This window comes from Silene latifolia, chromosome 3, assembly GCF_048544455.1.
Source record: "Silene latifolia isolate original U9 population chromosome 3, ASM4854445v1, whole genome shotgun sequence".
NCBI classification, from domain to species: Eukaryota; Viridiplantae; Streptophyta; class Magnoliopsida; order Caryophyllales; family Caryophyllaceae; genus Silene; species Silene latifolia.
The window spans coordinates 3,601,780-3,617,053 of NC_133528.1; the positions used below are offsets into that span (position 1 = coordinate 3,601,780).

At 37.0% G+C, this 15,274-nt stretch overlaps 2 protein-coding genes across 2 annotated transcripts; one reads left to right on the forward strand and one right to left on the reverse strand.

The window, feature by feature from the left end:
* Positions 1-310: 310 nt before the first annotated feature.
* Positions 311-4,710, reverse strand: LOC141646805 (uncharacterized). The gene is made up of 5 exons (XM_074454769.1): positions 4,331-4,710; positions 3,326-3,423; positions 2,928-3,209; positions 1,175-1,226; positions 311-580 (listed from the first exon to the last, which is right to left on the reverse strand). Exons 1-5 carry the CDS (start codon positions 4,576-4,578, stop codon positions 502-504), a joined length of 759 nt encoding a protein of 252 aa, XP_074310870.1. The 5' UTR covers positions 4,579-4,710; the 3' UTR covers positions 311-501.
* A 3,055-nt stretch (positions 4,711-7,765) lies between these two features.
* LOC141646808 (fimbrin-1-like) lies at positions 7,766-14,012 on the forward strand. Its single transcript, XM_074454773.1, has 15 exons — positions 7,766-8,054; positions 8,509-8,642; positions 9,224-9,394; positions 9,624-9,862; positions 9,976-10,147; positions 10,233-10,271; positions 10,389-10,457; positions 10,791-10,907; positions 11,337-11,554; positions 11,681-11,836; positions 11,953-12,152; positions 12,449-12,606; positions 12,697-12,793; positions 12,913-13,004; positions 13,471-14,012. Exons 2-15 carry the CDS (start codon positions 8,556-8,558, stop codon positions 13,723-13,725), a joined length of 2,070 nt encoding a protein of 689 aa, XP_074310874.1. The 5' UTR covers positions 7,766-8,054; positions 8,509-8,555; the 3' UTR covers positions 13,726-14,012.
* The last annotated feature ends 1,262 nt before the right edge of the window (positions 14,013-15,274 follow it).

Genomic DNA, 15,274 nt, shown 5'->3' on the forward strand with positions numbered 1-15,274 from the left:
GTCCAAAAGAACATGACTTATGCTCACGACACCGGTTTTCTCATAGAATGACCGACACGAATGATCACCTATTTACATATGGCCATCACAATTACGTCAATTAAACATACCATGATCTAATCGTCTAACAACACACGCTAGTCCTACACTCCTCAATATACACTTCTCGCATCTTTCTTACTACCCTTCTTAATTTTGCTACGCTTTTTACCATGGCATCCACAGTAAGGGTACACCACAGTTGATGTGGACAAGTTGGATGACACATGAATTGCGAGTAGGTGAAGAGTCATCTCGTGAGACGGGACACTTTAAACAACATTTCTCTATTAAATAGTTGCATCATGCCGTGTTGCCAAGAAAATACAACATAATTCCTATTTAAAGCGAGACTATAAAATACAATGTCAAAAAGAAAATGCATTACATCCCCAGGAGCACTAGGAAGTATTCGAACATGACATCTACCCTCGCAAAATCCTGCCATTATGAGGAAGTAGATCAAGGGGATTTAGTCTTGCTTTTTTTCTTGCGTGAAGCAAAACTACTTGGGCCGATTTCAATTGACATCCTCTTTGTCCTGCAATAGGAATGGTGTGCCTTTAAGAACCACTTTGATTACAATAAGAATAATACAGTCATACTAGAACATTTCGGTCTGATACTTTGATACTTTGTATCTGATGAAGTACATTATAGCCTCGTGACTCGTCTCAGTTAGTGACTTATTGTGTCATAAATGCGATCAGTACAGTCATAAAAGCATGGATAATCCAGCCACAACGCGATGTTGCAACCCATATTTGGTAAAGAGACCCCGGTGCTTTATAAATGTTCTTGGCTAGGGCAAATTTACAGGGTCGGATGTTAACCAATGTTGAGAGATTGCTATGTTACTCCGACACTTCACTTAACTGCCGTGTCGTGTGTCGTCGTGTCGGACGTCGTGTCGGTGTCCGACACGACACGACACTTTGACACTTCAATTTAGACCACAAAATAGGAAAATTCACCCAAAATAGCCGTGTCCGACACTCCGACATGTGTCGGAGTGTCGGAGTAACAAAGAGAGATTGTTTCCGAATGATTCATATGAAACAATCATTGTTTTCGCCACTAAGAGCAAAAGAGATTGTACGCCGAAAAAGACACCTGTAAGCTTAAGACAACATACCTGGTTGACAATTCTTCAGAAGTCGCGTTTTGCTCCGCTTCATTCTCAACATCTAACAAGAGTCAAAATGCAAGGAGTGTTATCATACATTCAGCAAACATCTAGTTTAAACACATATTGTCAAGTCGTTTAAGATTAGAAGACATCCGTGGTTAGGACTTAGGAGAGAGACTTATCATCTAGCAATATTGTTAATGGGTCCGTGTCCACAGTTACCAAAAGCACAATCGAATTTGGACTCCTACTGTTCAACAATGCAGAATACCCAAACTAATTTCTACGGTGTTAAAAACAATAATACAACTAGCAGAAAGCAGACGAGCTGTTTATGGCTTTATGCTACATTACATTATATCCCAAATAACAAATATTCTTTGACTCGATAATGAAAAATAACAAGATGAATCATTTAAAATTCTTACTCCCGACTAGACATCCATCAAATAGAGAGTAAGGAAGGAGACAGAGGGAATCAAATTGATAACAAATTGGTGAGGACTGAGGATGACGAAGGTGAGGCCGTGAGGGCAACAAATTTAGGAATTTACTTTTCTTGTCCCTTTAAGAAACATGTTCTCAAGTTGTAAGGATTTGGAACAAAATGTCTATCTTCCCCCCGAAGGCCCCAACTCTAACCTATGTTACTTAGACTCGTTTAGAAGTATCCGACACGGGTGCGTGTCTAAGTGTCGGACTCGGCTATTTTTTTGAAAAATATGCATATTTTGGTCTAAAATGAGGTGTCCGAGTGTTATACCCATGTCCGAGTGTCGAGTGTCGAGTGTCAAACACGGGTACATGAGGAAATTAGAAGAGTCGGAGTAACACGAGATACTTCATTGATATATGAAACATAGGTGTCCAGTATAAATGGAAAGGGGGCAACTCAATAGCACACATCAGTATGAGGTTAAGTTCATTTAGTAAAAATGTAATTATATAGGATGATCTAGCATGATTAGTCAGTAGTCAAATTATCACTATCGCGTAAAAGGATACAAAGGGTTTACCGTCTTTTATCTTAAATGAGCAGTTTTACATCTGCAATGGACTCAAATTCTTTAGTTGTGGATTATGAAGGAATAAAGCAAATGGCTTAATACACAGGTTACACTTCTTATTGTTCAAGCACAATTTTCCGATTTATCACTGAGAAACAGCCTCTGTATATTATTGTTAATGTATAAAGGTAACGCAAGGTGAGGGGGTCATAACTCATAGATACACAGCCTATGTTACTCCGACTCGGCTTCAAGTGTCGGACACGGGTGCGTATCCAAATGTCGGACACAGCTATATTACGAAAAATTGTCAAGTTTTTGGTCTAAAATGAAGTGTACGAGTGTCATACCAATGTCCAAGGATCGAGTGTCAGACACGGGTACGTGAGCTTATATGAAGTGTCGTCGTGTCGAAGTAACATATAGTACACAGCCTATGTTACTCCGACTCGGCTTCAAGTGTCGGACACGGGTGCGTATCCAAATGTCGGACACAGCTATTTTACGAAAAATTGTCAAGTTTTTGGTCTAAAATGAAGTGTACGAGTGTCATACCAATGTCCAAGGATCGAGTGTCAGACACGGGTACGTGAGCTTATATGAAGTGTCGTCGTGTCGAAGTAACATATAGTACACAGCCTGGTCTCACCACTGGTAGGGACAAGAGCCTTTGAGGCCCTCGGGTAACAATGTAATGTTGTAACTTAAATGATCAAGAACTTAAAAATTTTACAAAAGCAGAGGTAATATACCTGCCCCATCAATGTCATCAGGTAGATCACCGGACTCGCAGTCTGAACCCCACCTATCACCTCCATCATCAAAGTCCCAACGTTCTCCCACAGGTGGCACCCAGAAGTCAGTTTCCTCTGAATCACTATCCGCCGGTACATCCCTCATCTCAGAAACAATCTCCTCTTGCTGTTTCTCTTTTTTCTTCTTCGACTTCTTCTTCTTGTTCTTTGCCTTTTCCTGTTTAACACTCTTGCCTTCTCCATCTCCTTCTACTAGCGCAAAACCAGCTTCCACTTGCTCTGCGCACATAAGAAAAATCAGCAAACCTCTAAAGTCTAAAGTCCCATCTTATTGTCTTAAATCACACCCCAAATAAATAAATAAAAGTAAAAAACGACAAGTTAAGTAATCACACCGAGCTTATTGAAGAACCGTTTTCCGTTGATGTGCTTCCATATATGCTCTTCAGACTTGTTTATGGTGTCACCAGTCAATCTACAAACCAACTTAGAGCTGCACTACACAATAATATCACTTATCACATATCACTCCAATACTATCATAAATTCATAATCACAGTAATTTGGAGTCAGCTTTAGCCACGAGATAATTTGGAGTCAGCTACCATGAACATTCAATGTGAAACCTTCACTCAAATATTCTAAAACAGATTAAAATAACAAAATAATAAAATTTCCTACATCATACTCCGTATTACCAAACACAACTCTAGTCAAATGGAAAACGCACCAATAGCAGTGGCGAAACCAGGATGTTCAGTTAGGGGCGAAAATTTTTCAGAAGCAAACTATCACTAAAATAAGATTAAATATGAAGAATATCCCAAAAAAAAAAAAAAACCATTGTCTGGGACTAGCACCTATGGACGGTCCCAAAGGATGATTCATGTCAGCCGACCCCACATCATTTTGGGATTAAGGCTCTGATGTTGTTGTTGGGACGAGCACCCTTGCTACGAAAATGCACCCAATATCAGTGGAGAAACCAGGATTTCCAGTTAGGGGCGGAAATTTTCAGGAGCAGACTATTACTTAACTAAGGCAAAATACGAAAAATATCCAAATTTCATAGCCCCTTAGTTCCGCCACTGCGTAATCGCTTCCCAATCAAAAATTTCAAACCTTTCATTGTTCGGGAAACACTCCGGCTAGCCCCCTTAGTTCCGCCACTACCCGATAACGTCCCAAATTAATCAATTACACCCAAAACAAATAACAATCCCTATATAACAAAGCTCAAACATCCAAAAAACACAAAAAATCAGTACACAACACACATAAAAATCAAATTTTGCAGAACACCCATTAATTTATAATCAATTATGAACATACCCATATAATAATTTAAACTAAAGAACATAAGAAATTAAAAGGGTAATTAAATCAAATAAAAATCAAACCTGTTAAGAGGATCGAGTTTGAACATGTTAAGAGGAGGTTTTTTATGAGTCAAAGCAAAGTCAATTAGACCCATACGACACCGTTTGCTTATAGAATATGAATCTTTAGCATGCTCAGGTAATTCATGGCCAGTTTCTATGCATTTAAATCTGCCATTTTCCAGCTTTTCAAAGGTTGGTTTTCCTAAAAGGTCTTTACCTTCCTTTTCAATGTCGTTCATGGTGGTTTCTGTGTTTGATTCATCCATTGAATTGAAGTTTTGTTGTTTCTGCAATTTAGTGATTTTTGAGTGTTTTGGGTTGTTATATGACCTAACCCTAATTAGAAAGGGTGTAATTTCAATTTGGGGATTTTGTTCGGGCTACTTTGGCCTAGAGGTGTACAACATAGCGAGCCATCCCGGTTTTGTAACATCAAGCAGCCCGGCCAGCAGTAACCCTAGCCCGGTATAGTCTATATATCTCCTCGGGTTGGGATAGTGTCGCAACTTCATCAGCCCGACCCGGTCCAAACACAATTTGAAGGTTCGTCTCAACCCGTTTCTAACCCGCTACTAAGTGAGTCGGCCTAGTGCTAGACAAAACTACCCCAACGCTCGGTTCTCATTTAGTGTCGTGCATGGGTTGCTGCCTGCTGGCACTCAATCCAGCCCACCCCGCATCGGTCCTGGCCAACACACACCTCTGCTTTGGCCCAAGCATTGGTATGGCGGGAGGAGGTCAAACTTGAGATGAGAGCATTGTCAATTGGTTATATTGGGTCGGAATAAGTTATGGTATGACGGATTTGTGGATAAGATGTGGCTATTGTTTTTCGAAAATTAGGATTTACAATAAAACGATGTATAACAGGTTACCTATTAATAGGATGGATTATAGATAAATACATACTAATATTTGTTTGTTTTGTTTTTTTATGAAAAAATAAATGTTTTTTTATGATGATTTATACGCGATCCTAGTATTAGGTGTGAAGTATTTATTATTTTAGGCAATAGTTGTTGTTCTTGGTCGAATGTAGAAAAACTTTTAAATCTTTCCACAAACTTAAATACAACAAAGGGGGTTTGATTACGGACAACTTCGTAGTTATAGTCGATATTTTTATTTTTTTGACAGCCAAGAGAATAACTTACAGTATCCCAATGGTTACAGAGTAAATCTATTCGGCTAAATAGCACTAGAAATCCAGCTACAAAGTCTAGTACTATTAAGCCAAACTTAGAGATTACATAAACATTATTTAACATTACAAAAGCATAACAAACTAGAACAACAAAGTCTTGATGGAGGCGAGCAGAAGATTGGTGACGAGCAATTGAACCAGCGTCATCGGCACGAAAGATCTCCAAATATCGTCGGGACATACGAGTCGCAAAGAGACAATAACAAGATGTACTTATGCTATTGCGAAAAGAACGTAGAAAGACAAAGTGACAAGCAAAACGTTGATGTCTGCCATCAAAGGAGAAAAATCTCTAGCACCTTATGGATCGGCCTCTCATCGCTACCCCATCAAAACCATTTATTCGACACAGTTTATCCTTAATAAGATAACAATCAACACGAGAAATACAACAGAGACTCCTATTTGCTACATGCTACATGCAAGCATCCTTAAAGCAAGATACAAATCACTCAACTCATAGTTCTCACCCAGGAGTAGTGCATACATCTCATAGTCGATCATCAAGAGGCTTTAATGTTGCACATACTTGGTTGTTTTACTCGAAACAACTTATCTTAACAATATGCATTTCATTCACGAGCCTTGCAAAATAACCTCTTAACCAAAATAACTAGGTAAAAGACCGAAATCTAGGATGGACAACTTTCTGTAATATACCACGACGCACATAAGGGAGGATAATATACGTTAAAAACATGTATTAGTTTGTGGTCTAGGTACTACGTAACAATCTGACACGCAATAATAATATTTTGACATTATTATTTAAAAAGTAAAAAACATTTTTTTCAACTCCATGATTTATGCATTATCAATTTATTACTCCCTCTACATTTCTATGTTCTTCCCATTTTATTATAATACTACTCACATATAATGGAGAAATGGGAAGAACATTAAAATGTGGAGGGAGTATTATTTAGCAAGAATCTTACCTCAAAATTACACCTTTTGAAATCAATCCATCAACATCATTTTACCTACAAAAACTTTACATCAAAAGGTAGATTCTAATTCATAAAAAACTAACAAAGTCGGTCGGTTGGTCGGTCCCCTCACCCTACAAAACATCCATAAATGCCAAAATTGGACAAGTAAAGATAAAATAACAATAGTCACAATGTAAAAGCCATGTTGTCATTTGTCAATCTCAAGTAGTAGTCACATTTTCTGGCATCCATGCATTTTTTTATTCATCTTCATATTCACATTTGTATGGGTGTCCATCTTTACGTGTGAACCTTCCAAATTCTATTTTTGTCAACATTTGCAATTACGGAATAAAAAAATTATAAAATATTAAACCCGCTTTATATTATACTTATATACTTCGGTGACGGGAGACTTGCAGTCCCTACTTTGGGTGCGCACATGGTAAATTATCAGGTATATGTAATAGCCTGTAAACTACGTATACCAGGTAAGTCATTCGAGAGTGACATGCTCAAAGTCTGTAAAACATACTCTTATACTCTTATGCCATAAACACTTAACTGCTTGAATCTAAGGCCCTTAGAATTTCATCAAAATTTTAACCACTAGACTCTACTCTTGCAGGCATACTCCGTAATTATGTAAGTTCGTTTCATTTTATTTTACAGTTTAAATCGATTTATTCAGTCTGTTCTGGACTTGTATCCAACTAAATAACAAATTAAAAATACGGTTTTTCTATCCTATGCCGTTTAGGCATACCATAATTAGGTTTCTTATCCTATGCCATAGTTTTTCTTTTAAAGTGATAGGACATTGCAATTTCCCATAAAAAATCCACTAATTCTTTCCCCTTTTAAGTTTCTTATCCTATGCCTAGTGAGCATAGGATAGAAAAACCCTTAAAAATATTTAGAAAATGGAACTTTTTTTTTCTATGGCTTAAACCCGTTTATATTATACTTATATCTGAAGTTTGTTTTACACTTTTATAATTTTAACTAAATACCATAATTAAAAACTTATAGAATAACTTAGTAATATACCGTCTTTACAAAGTTATTATCATACTTCTTTGAATTTATTTTACATTTTCTTTTACGATTTAAACGTAGTCTATATTAAACGTACGTAAATTATTTTTACACTTTTATCCAACTATTTTTATTTACTCTTACGTAAATTATACCAAAATAATTATCTCTACGTAAATTATACCAAAATAATTATCTCTATGTAAAAATATGTGTGAAAATGGTACCGAATTCGATATCATACTACCCGATAGATGACAGTGCTGTCCTTAATTTATTACATCTGTCTGTCGATCTGTTTAAAAAATATTTATTAAATTAAAAAAAAACCTCAAGAAAATCAAGGATTTCAATATCATTCATGACCCCTTTGGTTTGCTCATCACCTAAGCATTACCCCAAACAAATCTCTTATATATATTTTTATTCCATTTTTAAATCGAAATATTCATTTCTGAAAAATAAACCTAAGTTTCTGTTATTCAAGGAAATATTGAGTTTATTTGAGGAAAAGAGTCAAACTTTGTGCCCAAGAATTTGTTTTTTGGGACTTTAATTCCGGAAAAACGTAAGAATTCTTGATTTTTATTGTATTTTAGTATTACCCATTTAATTTTTTCATGTTTATATGATTGTAAATGTTGTTATATATTATCAGGAATAATGGGTAATGATTGTTGAATTAATTAATTAATGTAACAGTAATTTTTTTTTAAAATGGGTAATTATTAAATTTTGATTTTGATGGCATGTGTTATAAATCTTGAAATGTTTGAAAATGATTTGGTATTTATGTTGGAATAATGTTTGAGAATTTGAATGTTATGATTTATGATAGGAATGATATAATATTCGCACCGTCTCAGTCATTTGTTTACTTTTATATTATTTGCGAGGAGTATTATTTTAACCAAAGGTAAACAAATGATGGGGCCGATTGGGACGGAGGGAGTACTATAAAGCAAATAATTTGGTACCTTTGGCATTGTTTGGTGTTGATTTGATTGTGTTATTTTGATCAGATTTCGAGTAATTGGGTGAGAATATTGGAGATAAAGGTATTAGAAAGATGTCAGGCTATGCGGGTGTGGTTGTTTCTGATCCCTTGCTTCATAGCCAGTTTACTCAAGTTGAACTTCGGAGCCTTAATTCTAAAGTAACTATCTTTACACCCCTTTTGATTTATTTTATATTCTTATTATGTTATTGCATTGTTGCAATTTGTGGGTTCGGGTCGGTTTGTAGGGTAGGATTACCCTTCCCAAGTGTTGTGACGAGACGTGTGGGACGTGCACTTGCCACCCTATGATAGCACTCAGGTGGGGTTGTCCTTACGCGGTTTGTGTTGCCTATGTTACTTGGACATGGCTAGAAGTATGAGACACGGGTGCGTGTCCTTGGACTTTGTTTTTCTATGTAAAAGCTTAAGTTTGTGGCTTGAAATGAAGTGCACAAGTGTCATACCCGTTTTGTATTGCCTATGTTTCTCGGACATGGCTAGAAGTATGAGCCACGGGTGCGTGTCCAAGATAAAAACTCGAGTTTGTGGCTTGAAATGAAGTGCACAAGTGTCATACCCTTGAGCTTGCCCTAGCATGGGTATGCTGGGCAATATGAAGTGTTGGAGTAACATAGCTAGTCGTAGAATTTGGTCTCTCGAGTTTTAGATCCCTAATGCCTGTGATTAGTGTATGCTTGTTTGTAAAATTGGATTGTTTTCGTTGTTGTGTGCTTTAGTATGCTTCACTGAAGAAACAGAATGGTAAAGTCACCTTGGAAGATTTGCCACCACTTATGGTCAAGCTAAAGATGTTCAATAAAGTGTTTAAAGAGGAAGAGATTAAGGGGATTTTGAGTGAATCGGCTCCAGATATGAATCAAGAGATCGATTTCGAGGGTTTCCTTAAGGTACTGTCTATAGCTTAAATGTTTTTTTTTTTTTTGTGTGCTCTAGATCAATGTATGATTGAATATCAATGCATTAGTAGATATCTACGGTTGCTATTTATTTTTAAATTAACTCTTCGGGAGTTACAATCTTATAGAAGTTACATGTTCATTATTTACAACATTGGAGGTTAGATGTACTCTATGCTATACTACTATAGGTGACATAATAGGTTATTGGCAATGACAGGTACATCTAAGCTTCCAAGCTCGAGCCGCTGCACAACAGGGGGGTTCTAAGACTTCCTCTGCGTTTTTGAAGGCAGCAACAACTACACTTCTTCATACAATTAGTCAATCCGAGAAGGGATGCTATGTTCATCACATAAACAGTTATCTTGATGATGACCCTTTTCTTAAGCAGTTTCTTCCTCTCGATCCTAACAGCGATGATCTTTTTAATCTTGCAAAAGACGGAGTTCTTCTATGGTAATAGAGCATGGTGACTTTTGACTTTTGAAACCATAGTACTTTTGCTAATGTGTTAGTTATTGTGTAATTCTTTATGAGGGATCCTTATGAACTGCATTATGCTGATGCAGTAAGCTTATAAATCTTGCTGTCCCGGGCACAATTGATGAAAGAGCGATAAATACAAAAAAGGTTCTTAACCCATGGGAGAGGAACGAAAACCACACTCTCTGCCTCAACTCTGCAAAAGCTATTGGATGCACTGTGGTTAACATTGGCCCTCATGACTTGGTTGAAGGCAGGGTATGTCTTATCTAGCTAGTCACCCCCTACGTACGTAAATCTGCCTAGTCATTCTGATCGTGAACTTCGTTGTTTGTGATTGCAGCCACATCTGCTTCTGGGATTAATTTCTCAAATTATAAAGGTATGATAGAATGAATTGGGCTCTCTTAGTATTGGACATCTAGCTTTCCTCGTTTTGCTCCATGAAACTGAGGACAAATGGGCGCTGATAACTTTTACCAACTTCTCAATGTTGCAGATCCAACTGCTAGCAGATCTAAACTTCAGAAAAACGCCACAGCTAGTAGAATTGGCTGATGATGCAGATGTAATACTTTCCTCTTTATTTATTTTTTTTGCTAAATTGCGCTTTTCGCTCCCACCGGCCACCCCAGTAAGATTGCATGTTTATTAGATTTCAGTTTGAGACTTGATCGTAGGATAGTTGATCGCAGCCTGATATCTGCTTTATTCCATAAATGTGGCCGATACTGTCTCAAAAGTCAAAACATGGTAGCTGTAATCTTTATAATTTTGCAAAATCTTTGCGATTAGGTATTGTGGCTGATGTCTAATACCATGAACATTTGAGAGATAATCATGCTTTCTATATAGTAGCAGCATTGACCCTGACAATATAGTATTGTGTGGACGATTTCAGGACATTGAGGAGCTTATGGGTTTATCCCCGGAGAAAGTCTTGCTTAAGTGGATGAATTTTCATCTTCAGAGAGCCGGCTACAAAAAAATTGTTTCAAACTTCTCATCAGATGTAAAGGTAGTTTATTACTTACCTGTATGGGTGAATATCTTTTACTTGGCCACTCGCTTTGTATTGGTCGCTTTAGTATGAGGTATTGAGTCATGTGCTCGTATGGTACTTACCATTACTTCAATTCCAAGCTGTTTGACCTGAGTTAAACTGTTAACAACGGCATGTAAATTTTGTGATTCGTGGAGTGATCTAGTGAAGTCTAGAACTAAAATTGTGGTATTCATTGAAATTTTTTCGCTAAATTGAACCATAATATTTGAAAGTTGGAATAATTAAGATAGGAATGTATAAGGTCATGCTTTTTAAGTCTCCTCAGAAATTAGATGATCAATGGCTGACGTTGGATGGAAGAAAGTTGCTTGGTGTTTAATGGCACCTCAACAGAAAGATATCATCTTTCAGCTTATAATGGTGTGTGTGATGTCTTTGTAGGATGCGGAAGCTTACACATATCTGCTTAACGTTCTTGCACCAGAACATTGCGATCCAGCCTCATTAACATCGGATGAAAAAGATCCTATAGAGAGGGCAAATCGGGTACTTGACCATGCAGTAAGAATGGGTTGTAAAAGATATTTAGATCCCATGGACATTGTTGAAGGCTCGTCGAATTTGAATCTTGCGTTTACCGCTCAAATATTTAAGCTGAGGTTAGAAACATGCATTTAAAGACCTCACCACTTGTAATTATAATTTTTTGTTGTCTTCATTCTAGTTGTTTTGAGTATTATACATATGTAGTAGTGTCCATTTAACATTCTCAATTATCTTTTCAGGAATGGTTTGTCAATGGACGGCAAAAATTTCTCTTTTGCGGAGATGATGGAGGATGACGTGCAGACATCTAGAGAAGGAAGATGCTTCAGGTTTTGGATTAATAGTCTTGGTACTGCCACCTATGTCAACAATGTGTTCGAGGATGTCAGAAACGGGTTAGTGGTTTATATCCTTATCCCCTAAGTAGTGAAAACACTCCTGCTTTGGCTTGATATTCACAAGGTAAGCTGTTAATCAATTTAAAATTTTGCCTACTACTTTTGTGTTGCAGATGGATACTTCTTGAAGTTCTAGACAAAATATCTCCAGGATCAGTCAATTGGAAGCACGCAACAAAGCCTCCTATAAAAATGCCTTTCAGGAAAGTGGAGAATTGCAATCAAGTCGTAAAGATCGGGAAACAATTGAACTTTTCCCTTGTAAATGTGGCTGGGAATGATATTGTACAAGGAAATAAGAAGCTAATTCTTGGTATGTATGCATTGTAATTTCCTTCTAGTCACAATTGAGTTTTTGAGCTCGTGCAAGTGTCTTCATATTATCATTTCTAAGTTGTAACTTAAGTATATTAGGAGAATGATCACTTCGTTTGACCACGAAAGTCATGTAGGTAAATAAAAATGGGCGGAGGGAGTATGATTCTCGAATTTGTCCTGCCAGTTTTGAACTATGATTGCTGGTTTTACTCGGCTGGTTGACAGAATGCACATTGCAGCTGCTCTGAATCTCTGATTAAACTGATCATATAATGTTTCTCGTGCTTCCAGCGTTTTTGTGGCAATTGATGAGATGCAACATGCTGCAACTTCTAAAGAACCTCAGATTTTACTCAAACGCAAAGGAGATAACTGATGCTGACATCTTGAATTGGGCAAATCTAAAGGTGAAAAGCTGCGGAAGAAGGTCTCGAATAGAGAGCTTTAGGGTACGGTTTAAGAATTGATCCAACTTTTCTCTTTTGTGTCGCTTTTGTTTGGAAAGGGAGTTAAATGGGTGTCTATGATGTTGATCTCAGGATAAAAGTATCTCTAACGGGTTCTTCTTCCTTGAGCTTTTGAGTGCTGTGGAACCCAGGGTGGTCAACTGGAACCTTGTCACGAGAGGCGAAAAAGGTATTGTCGTCTATCCCTTTCCATAGTTATGTAATAGAATAAATTTCCTTGCTCTCGTCTCTTCTGTGTATATTCTGAATTGCTGAAACCAACTTTGTCCATTGTTCTTGTGCTTGTAGACGATGAGAAGAGGTTAAATGCTACATACATCATCAGTGTTGCTAGAAAGCTTGGATGCTCCGTCTTTTTATTACCTGAGGATATTATGGAGGTAATTTTTGCAAACGATACTCCCTCATATTTTTATACCACAATTTACTTTGGCGATCAAACAATTATATGTTTGCCCTATATTTTCTCACAATCTAAACTGACAACTTTCCTGCCCATGGGAATGGAGAAAACTCTTTGGCCAGACGTTTACCAATTCGTGAGAGCACCCGCGGCGAGGGGATTATACACTGTTGTCGACGGTGGACACCCCGGTTTACACCAAAAAAAAAAAAAAAAAAAAACAGAAATTAAAAGTGATGATTTTGCAAACCAGGTTGCAGGAGTTCTTTGTATTTGAACTAATTTTAGGTTAGGTAGTGTTATTATAACTCGAAACTGCTTCCGTAGCCTAATCGGAAACTGAACCATGAAAAACTGTTCGTTACATCGACTTGTTTTTGTGTAAAAAGTAAATTTCTTTCTTCTCCTTCTACTTTCGTCATTTCTTCAATTTCATTGTACAGGTTAACCAGAAGATGATCCTCACCTTGACCGCAAGCCTCATGTACTGGTGCTTACAACACGAGGATATGGAAAACTCCCAGTCTCCTTCACACTCAGAGACTGCAACCACAACCGACATATCCTCAGCTGCTCCATCAGTATATAGCGAGGACGAGAGTTCCATTTGTGGAGAAATCTCGTCTTTGAATATCGACGATGCTGCTTCTGACTGTACCGTCTCTTCCCTAGTTGAGAACAATGAAGACTTCCAGTGAATGAATATGTGGCGTCACCTGTCGATACTCATGTAAAGCCTGAAACCTCTGAGGTTGCACTCCTGGTGCAAAAGCTACAAGGAAAAAAATGAGAATATAATTGTTTCTCGAATTCTGAGCATGTTCTTTCACTGCTTCCACAGATTTTGCACCTATGTAAAGCTCAAAATGTTCCGAAAACATCTTGTTTTTGTCTGAAAAAATTAGTTAATGACATTAAATTAATATATACCTGAAAATTTTGAATGTTCTATAGTTCTATATATAAAACTACTCTCTCCGTCCCATATTTATTTCTCCTTTCTTTAATTTACCTCGAATTAATTGTGTTATTTTGACTATTTCTAAATTTAGTAATGTAGAGTGTACATAAAATAGTTATCATTGTGAGACCGTTTATGATGAGAACGAGTGATCATAGTATTCTTATTTACATTCGATAAAGAAAAATAATTTTATCTTCTCTTCTTATTTATACACTAATATCAAACTGATTTTTTTTTTTTTTTGTCAGAGGTGAAAAGATGTATTACATAACGTTTAGACTCTCTGAGCCCATAATACAGCTAAAATTTAAAACTAAAACAGCATTAGTAATACAAACTAAAGAAACTAGGGTAAAATGGAGTAAAATGGAATGTTGATAACGAGCGAATGATCTCGAACTTCGAGATACTGCTGATGCATACAAGTCGCCGGGTGACAATAATAAGGTGAACTTACGCTCTTGCGAAAAGAACGTAGAGAGAAAAGGTGAAAAGCAAGACGACGAGGTCTGCCATCGGTGGAGATAACTCTCCTACACCTTAGAGATTGAACCCTTTGATCATAAGACCAACAAACCAAGAAAACCAGCATGTAAATAGAGGAGAACAAGAACAGCCCCTCAGCCAAACTCCGATCCACAGAATCTAAAAGACGCCGACATTGATTCCAAGACGGAAACAAACCCCAAATGGTAGAGGGACAGGACACCCTAGACCACTGGAGGAGACTCCTTCTCAAGAAGATCTTTATTGGTGAACATGATAAGCAAATTAAACCGACAATAACAAACAGGACACTTACATCAAACTAATTATTATTAGAGTTATAACAATACAATGCAAAGATGAGCTTATAGAATAAAGAGGCTCAAACAAGGGTGCTATACTCCTATTAAATGAGTATTAAGCATTCCTTATTTGACGATATTCTTATCAAGTATAGATTTTATATTAGGACTTCATCATCGGTTTAAAGTTTAAATTTTTGATTGAGATGACGGTGATCTAAACCTTTTGGTTGGGAACTACGCGGGAGGTGGTGGTATCCATCTCCTCCAATCTTCCCGTTTCCTGATTTTATCACCTTGTACTTCAACTATAACATAGGGTCTCATAACTTTCAATATAAAGAGGATATCATTTGTCAAGTTCTTTACCTTGTTAAAATTTGAAAGTACGCCAATAGAAACCCATCCGTTTTCATCCATTCTCTGTTGCAAACATTCGTCCTTAACCAAATTATCATTAATGAAGTAATAGTCAATCTGCTTCATTATCTCAAC

Excerpts from the sequence above, each read along its gene's own strand:
- LOC141646808 (XM_074454773.1), top strand. The coding sequence starts at position 8,556 with ATGTCAGGCTATGCGGGTGTGGTTGTTTCTGATCCCTTGCTTCATAGC. Across the intron at positions 10,272-10,388 it reads TAATTTCTCAAATTATAAAG|ATCCAACTGCTAGCAGATCT; the intron begins GTATGATAGAAT and ends TCAATGTTGCAG. Across the intron at positions 12,153-12,448 it reads AAATAAGAAGCTAATTCTTG|CGTTTTTGTGGCAATTGATG; the intron begins GTATGTATGCAT and ends TCGTGCTTCCAG.
- LOC141646805 (XM_074454769.1), bottom strand. The coding sequence starts at position 4,578 with ATGGATGAATCAAACACAGAAACCACCATGAACGACATTGAAAAGGAA. Across the intron at positions 3,210-3,325 it reads ACGGTTCTTCAATAAGCTCG|AGCAAGTGGAAGCTGGTTTT; the intron begins GTGTGATTACTT and ends TTATGTGCGCAG. Across the intron at positions 581-1,174 it reads TCTGAAGAATTGTCAACCAG|GACAAAGAGGATGTCAATTG; the intron begins GTATGTTGTCTT and ends TTCCTATTGCAG.